Source organism: Atta cephalotes (assembly GCF_000143395.1).
Source record: "Atta cephalotes unplaced genomic scaffold scaffold00027, whole genome shotgun sequence".
In the NCBI taxonomy this organism is placed as follows: Eukaryota; Metazoa; Arthropoda; class Insecta; order Hymenoptera; family Formicidae; genus Atta; species Atta cephalotes.
Genome location: NW_012130091.1, coordinates 45,399 through 53,411, shown reverse-complemented (window position 1 = coordinate 53,411; position 8,013 = coordinate 45,399). Strand labels below are relative to the sequence as shown.

The 8,013-nt window shown below is 27.4% G+C and overlaps 1 protein-coding gene across 1 annotated transcript in view; it reads left to right on the top strand.

Annotated features, from left to right (window-relative positions):
* Positions 1 to 8,013, top strand: part of LOC105620571 (protein PFC0760c-like) — a 22,673-nt gene that overhangs the window by 7,431 nt on the left and 7,229 nt on the right. The window contains 2 exon segments of the mRNA XM_012202064.1: positions 1,552 to 1,766; positions 1,842 to 1,992. Of these exon segments, the coding sequence (XP_012057454.1) occupies positions 1,552 to 1,766; positions 1,842 to 1,992 (366 nt within the window).

Here is an 8,013-nt window from a genome sequence, read left to right as displayed (position 1 = left end):
ATATATATATATATATATATATATATATATATATATATATACATATATACATATATATACATATATATATAAAATTTGATCAAAGTAACATACTCAAACTGAAAGTTCAATCAGCAGGACTTACAAATGTTACGTAAGTTTAGGAATTAATATCCTATGTTTTACAAGAAAGTCATTACATGACAGAGATCTATACATATTTTTGGTTTAAACACTTCGTAAGTCGTCTAAATAATAATAAACATTTATCTAGAACAAGTTTATACATGCCGAAATGTATAATGCCATGTTGGACAATCATTTCACAGCGTTCAAGATTGAATTTGGTCTATTGTTTATACATATATTGTCATTTATTGTTAGACTCTGTAAAAATTGTAAAATGGCCCCGCCTTTACGAAAAAATACACCGAACTACAATGTTAACGGTTCGAAATTACACTTAATTTGACACTTAATTCGAGTTCATCAACATGAGAAAATACGGTATTAAAAAATTCTGAAAAAATTCTCAGAATTTTATGAGAAGAAAATAAATAATTTTTGTCTTTTACAGTTTTTCTGTAAAGTTGATAGTATTTGAGTAAAAAATTATTAAAGACCAATTTTCCGCAATTTTTAGCAATTAACTTATTTCGGACCGCCAATGCCTAGTTCGGTGTATTTTTTCGTAAGGGCGAAGAATCAGATTTCGTATGAATCGCATTTTAATTAAAATTGCATTTTTTAATAGCATGTTATTAAATTTTTATAGATTTATAAATAATTAGTCAATTGAAAAAAGACGGAATATAAAAGTACATACATACGTACGTACAGATAACGTATAGATAACGTATAGATACATTATAGATAATGTACATATGTATGTATTTTTATTTCGTCTTTTTTCAATTGACTAATTATTTATAAATCTATAAAACGTAGAGTATTCTCAAATCTACGGAGGGTACTGTATATAAATTGAAAATTGAAATTTTATATATACGTATATAAAATTTCAATGGGATATATTACGGGATACTAATAATATCCGACTATCTAGCTGAATAGTAAAAAAGTGCTGAATAATGTCGAATACCGGATATCTCCGGGATATTCGATGCATCCCTATCTTATATTATACAGAATGTTTGATAAATATTGGTAATAATAGATCTTTTGATAGAAATTCTGAAAAAATTCTTAGAGTTCTATGAGAAAAAAATAAACAATTTTTGTTTCTTGCAGTTTTCCTGTTTGATCCTGATTGAAAATTTATAATATTTGAATAAAAAATTATTAAAGATTAATTTTCCGCAATTTTTAGCAATTAATATCTTATTAACTATTATTAAAATCATAAAATAGTAGAAGACTTTTCTTCTCAGTTTAGTTCATTCTGCCATTATGTGAAAGATCTATCTATTACGTTCTAAACACCCTGTATAAAGTTTTGAGATATATTATAAACTTGAAATGTTTAACAGATTATAAACTCTGAAACTATACATTTTGTATGATTGATGTATCGTTTTCTAAAAAGCTAACAATACTTTTATTTTCCTGTAGACATCGCAGTCCCTTCAAATACTTTTAGCATCAGAAGCTCCTCCGTCATGTTCAATTGAGACAGACGCTATCGAGGAAACAACAATGCTTACACAAATCAAAGAGGAACCTGTAGATTACGATGAAATGGGTATCGATAACATGCAATCAGACAATGATGTCAATAATTATGATGATGATGATGATGATGATGATGATGACGACGATGATGATGATGATGATGATGATGATGATGATGATGATGATGATGATGATGATGATGATACCGATGATAACAATGACGATGACGCTGATGACATCGAAGAGCCGGATGATACTGATGATGATGAAGATAATAATGCAGGAGACTTTGAAAATGTCGATGAAGACATCAACGATGATGAAAATATAGCACCTACAATTAAATCATCGGAAACACAAGATAACGAAGAACCATCAGACGTAAGTGTAATGCACTAGTTATGTAATGCACTATTGTTTATAAATTCGGAAACGCTTGCATTGTTCCACACTTTACGAGAACTTAAATAATTTGACGAAAAGAAATTGTAGAGAAGTTTTTTAAAAATGCATTTTAAAAAGGAAAAATAGAACTTCAAATTAGCATTCGAATTTTGTTTCTATTAGCAAATTCGATTGGATACATTCAGTGTGAACTGCACATTAAAGTTATTGTACACAAATTGACATAAAAATGTGTGTTTAATATAAACACAAAAATGGATTATACTATGAAATCCTCAATATATTTTATCATGCTGTGTGTAAAATCTGTATCTCATAATTCAAAATATTTACAAATAATATTATATAAAAACAAAGACTCAAATAATTTATAAAATTAATATATTATAATAACAATAGAGCTACGAGCCAAACAAGATCTTAGTGCTGAGTTATCATAAAACAAAACATTATTTCTACATATGTTTTGATCCTAATTTTAATGTTAAAATTGATATACTATAAAAATCAAACAATCATTCAAATAACAATCTTAAAGCAATACATATAATCTAATCTAAAAACTAATATAAAAGATTAAAATTAGTGTATGTATCAATCATTTTAGAAGATTATGGAAATTTATTAATATGAAAATGTGGAAACGCCAAAGCAATATTACTCGATATGAAACCGATAATGTAGATACATAATAAATGTTTGGAGATCGTCAACGGTTCTTGTACAATTGTTCTTAATCAAGCGCAAAAGTTTGTAATTACAGAGAATTGAACAACTAATGATCAACATAATGTTTAATCTAGAATTACAATTATAATATATCGTAAAAATAATAATTTAAGAAAAAATTAATTGCTGCAAAAATAAACGTAAGTAGGTAATTATTGTCCAACAAGATTTTAATAGTCCATTAAATTTGTTTGATGATAACGAGGATAGGACAAAAATCTATTTTATCAATCAATTCAAACACTATTTCTTTTTTATGACTAATAGGATAGATGAGAATGAAAATTTAGAAATCTTCCCAAAATGATGGTTTGCAATATTGGTCGAATGTAATTTTGTTCTTATCTAAAATTAGAGAGACATCCAAAAAATTAATTGAATTATCATTACCAATCTCCATAATAAATTGTCGTGTAATAAATGAAAAACTGATAAAATTTCATCTAAACATTCAAATGGAGCAGCAAAAAGGATATTGTCAACATATCTATAATCGTATAGAGAGTCTATCTAAAGCTTGTTCTTCAAAGTCTTTTAAGTCTTGGGACTCTTCCCTCTATCGCCTATCTTATAAGGAAAGTATCACAACTGTTCGAAACCGATTTGATTCTCCATGAAATATGTAAAATCTAAGAGACACGTATTTTTTTACATACGCTAACTCATGTTTAAGAGGTGAAACATCTCTTTGAAAAGAAACGGTATTTTTCTTTCGAATATCGTCGGAAGTATAAAAGATATACAAAAATTTTTTATATAAAAATTATATGATTTCAAGAGTACTTTAAAGTTATAAAAAAAAAAATTTTTTTTATTTTTTTGTTTAACAAAATATCTCCACTCGTAATTTTCTTAAATTAATCTTTTTTTTTTTATCAAATTAAAGATTATTTTTTTACAAATTCAACCATGTGTAATAAAGTTACAATACAACATATTATTTTCGAGAATTAATTATTAACGCTTCCGTATATACGCTATCCATGCTCATATGCGAAAGTAATTGTTATCGGAACATTAAAATACATAAATCAACGAATAAGGAAATTTATATGATATTTGTAATATTACAAATTATAAATAATGTTAAGAGTTATAATAATTTTTATTATTTCTCCTTAAAGTGAGTAAAACTTTTTTATTCATTTCTATACATTACTTCCTTATAATATCTTAAGATTATTCTCTTAAAGTTATTTTCAGTTTTGCGTTTTAATATCTTATTTACTTGTCATTTATGTAATAATTTCAAAATGTATATATTATACTAATTAGTAATGAAACAATTTGTAAATGTTTATACACAATAAATTTATTTTGTATTTCTGTTTATTCATTACAATAATGATACTCGATGAAAAAATGTTTTAAACAATGATTTCTTGACCATAAACATTTTACTACAGCATTACTACAATCTTCGATCATATATTGTTGAACTTTTGTCAAAACTAAATTCTAATGGATTTTCAAATTTTTCTAGTCTTTCGTTTGTATAACCACTTTTAAATCACGAATATTTAAATAAGTTGTGATATCGCGAAGATGACATTGATTATGTATCAGCGATTGTAATTTTATTATATTATTTCGTTCATGTAAATTTATATTACTTTTCAATAATAAAACAGTATCTGAAAATCTTTTAGCAAAATTTTTTCAAATTCTAAATCCGTAAACATTTAATGGTTGTATTTTCCTTGTTGTGCCTTTCGGTATACCATAATAGTAATATGTTTTCCTGCAGGTGTTAAATCTGAAATAATATTGAGACAATGTCTAGTCCATGATGCTGTTAGAACAATGGAAAATTTGGAAAATAAGCTTCTTCTAACCACATTTTAAAATGATGATAAGAAATATAAATGTTAAATTAATAACTATTTTATGACTGTTATGAGATTCTTAAATAAAATATAAAATATATCATAGAAATAAGACTTATAATTTCATTATATTATTTCATTATATTCGTTTATGCAATTTATATTTATTTTTTAATAGTAAATGTATAGTAAAAGTATAGTAAAATGTATAGTAAAAGAAAATTTATTTAATTACCTAAAGTCATTTTACCAGATTTCAGTGTTTTTAATAACATTTATTGGTAAATAAATAAGGTTTCTTTTACTCTTGGTCCAAATATACCATTAGTTTCTTTCAATACAATAAATAAGGTACTGATAGCAAATTTCCATTACACAATATTATTGGTTGTACGATGTATGAGTGTGTTGATGATATAGATTGCATAACACACTCTACTTTCTTTATTCCTTCATTAGACAAAGACCTTTCAGAATGAAGAATTTCCACTTTAATCAGAATTAAAGATATTTTCATTCCGAACTGTTCGATAACTGATCACTCTTTTCATTAACTGTATTTTGCAACTCAACGGAATCTTCTATTGTTCTTTTAGTTACAAATTTCGTAATTTTTCTCGAAACAATTCGGTGAGATTTCTTAAATCTTGATACCCTACCGTGAGATGCTTTAAATAGGGTTTAAATTTCCTATTTCTTTTTGAGTTTGTAAAGCCTATCTTTGTAGATATCATGAACTATGAATCCTAATTCAACAATAGTAAATTTATTATGTATAAATTTGAAGACGTAACATAATTTTTCTATACGATTTCTACTTAAATGTAATTCTTTTAATTGTCTTAATTAACGATTTTCAGATGAAACTCTTCTAAATTTATTTTGCACTTATTTTAGCGAACGATTCCTTTTGTTTTTATTTTTTTCATTAATGTCCCAATTCTGCCAATACTAAACAGCTCATTTTTTATAAGAACTGTCAAAGTCTACGTCATCATTTGAACATTGAGGATGAGAATTTAAATTATCTTCACTCCACTTCTTCATCTTCAATTATTTCAGAATTACGTAGTTTATAAGGTTCTTGATAATTAAGGTTAATGATAATCGAGGTAGATTTTTTCCAATCCATTATAGTGAAAAATGCTATCAATAATTTTTGTATATTTTCTTTTAATTCTATTTCTGCTTCAGTTACTGTTAGATATATTGACTTATAGATGCTAATAAAAATCTAACAGTATTAAGCGGATTGATAATCATTTCCAAAGATTAAACTTGGTTTTGAATCATAATATAAAAACAATTTAACAAATTGCACAGATATGATTATGATAAAACTTCTTATGACAAACTGCACTGACTAAATGTAAAAGTGCTACGTGAATATTCTTATATTGTCTATTTATACTTATCTTGAATGTACATGTAACTTTATATCATATCTTACGTTAATTTATTTTGAACACGCTGTACTTATCTTAATTGAAAGTGCATTGAATTGTTTGAAAATGTCACGTCTGATTTGTGATATGTAATGAGATAAGATATAACTTTCTAAAAGTCACGTATTAGAATCGTGACATATTTTTGAAAAGTATGTTATGATTCTAATACAAGATACGTGATTTAAAAAAAATGAATGAAATCATGATATATTTTTGAAAAATACGTCTTGATTCTGAAACGAGATGCATGACTTTTTAAAAAAAATGAATGAAATCGTGACATATTTTATCTCATTACATATCACAAATTCTTCAGATGTGACATTTTCCAATAATTCAACGTAACAATTTTTGAAAAATTTATTTTTTAAATATTCAATCTTATACAATAATTTTATTATAAAAGAATGGATTTGGAATAAAATTGTTTTTAATTTTTATTCAAGGAAGAAATTAAATATCAAAGAATTAATAACATTAATATGCGTGCGTGCGTATATATAATAATCAGATTAGAAACAAGACCATTATGTTAGAAACACATTTTAAATACGAAGCGCCACTACGGTCTGAATGTTAAGATGTTGAACTATTATATTGTATTATATATATTATATTGTATATATTATACTATTATATATATTATACTATTGTATATATTATACTATATATATTATATTATATATATTCATTTTAATGAATTAATTTCAGAAATATTAATAATCTCCCTACATTTTCTAAATTTAATTTTAAAAAACTGTAATAAACTTATTGCGAAAAATATTGCTTCGCACGGAATACAAGAGATCCGGATTCGATTCTCGGCCGAGGCAATATTTTTCCCAATTTATTATAGTATTTTAAGATTAAATTTGAGAAATTTGAGGGATTATAACATTTCAGATTGATTGCGTTAAAAGTCCGATGATCATATCGGCACGCAATTATAATTTCTGAAATTAATTTATTTAAATAAATAGATATAATAGTTCAACATCTTAACATTCAGACCGTGACGCGTCGTATTTAAAGTATATATTAGATGTACAACTTTGCTTCCGCCGTTTTCCTATAGATGATTTTAGCGGTAAGTGATGGTCGAAATAAATAGATCATAGACGTCATACAATAAACTTGGGCATCTGTCAACATAACCCTATAGAAACATTAGTCGATTTGTGCATCATAGAGTTATTTCGATTGAAAATGTCAGTTTACGAGCCAAATTCTCGTCATTTGCGGAAGGTTTTAATTTTTTGCTTCAATATGAAGAAATCTGCGGCTGAGGCTCATCGAATGCCCTCAAATACTTATGGTGAGGTCGCTATTAGTGAAAGAACGTGTCATGAGTGGTTTCAACGCTTCAAAAACGGTGATTTTGACGTCGAAGACCGGCATAGCGGTGGAAGAGAGAAGGTTTTCGAAGATGCAGAATTGGAGGCATTACTTGAGCAAGACTCGTGTCAAAATCAAGAAGAATTGGCACGATCATTGGGAGTGACTTAACAAGCTATTTTAAAACGCCTCAAAGCCATGGGAATGATTCAGAAGCAAGGAAATTGGGTGCCGTACGAATTGAAGCCGAGAGATGTTGAACGGCGTTTGTTTGCTTGTGAACAGCTGCTTGAAAGGCAAAGACGGAAGGGATTTCTGCATCGCATTGTGACTGGAGACGAAAAATGGGTTCATTACGATAATCCCAAACGCAGAAAATCATGGGGAGTTCCCGGCCACGCTTCCACGTCGATGGCCAAACCGAATATTCACGACTCTAAGGTCATGCTCTGTATTTGGTGGGACCAGTTCGGCGTAGTGTATTATGAACTGTTAAAACCGACTAAAACAATCACAGGCGATCGATATCGAACGCAATTGATGCGTTTGAGCCGAGCATTGAAAGACAAACGGCCGCAATACAACGAAAGACACGATAAAGTGATTTTGCAGTATGACAATGCTCGACCCCATGTTGCGAAAGTGGTCAAGACATACTT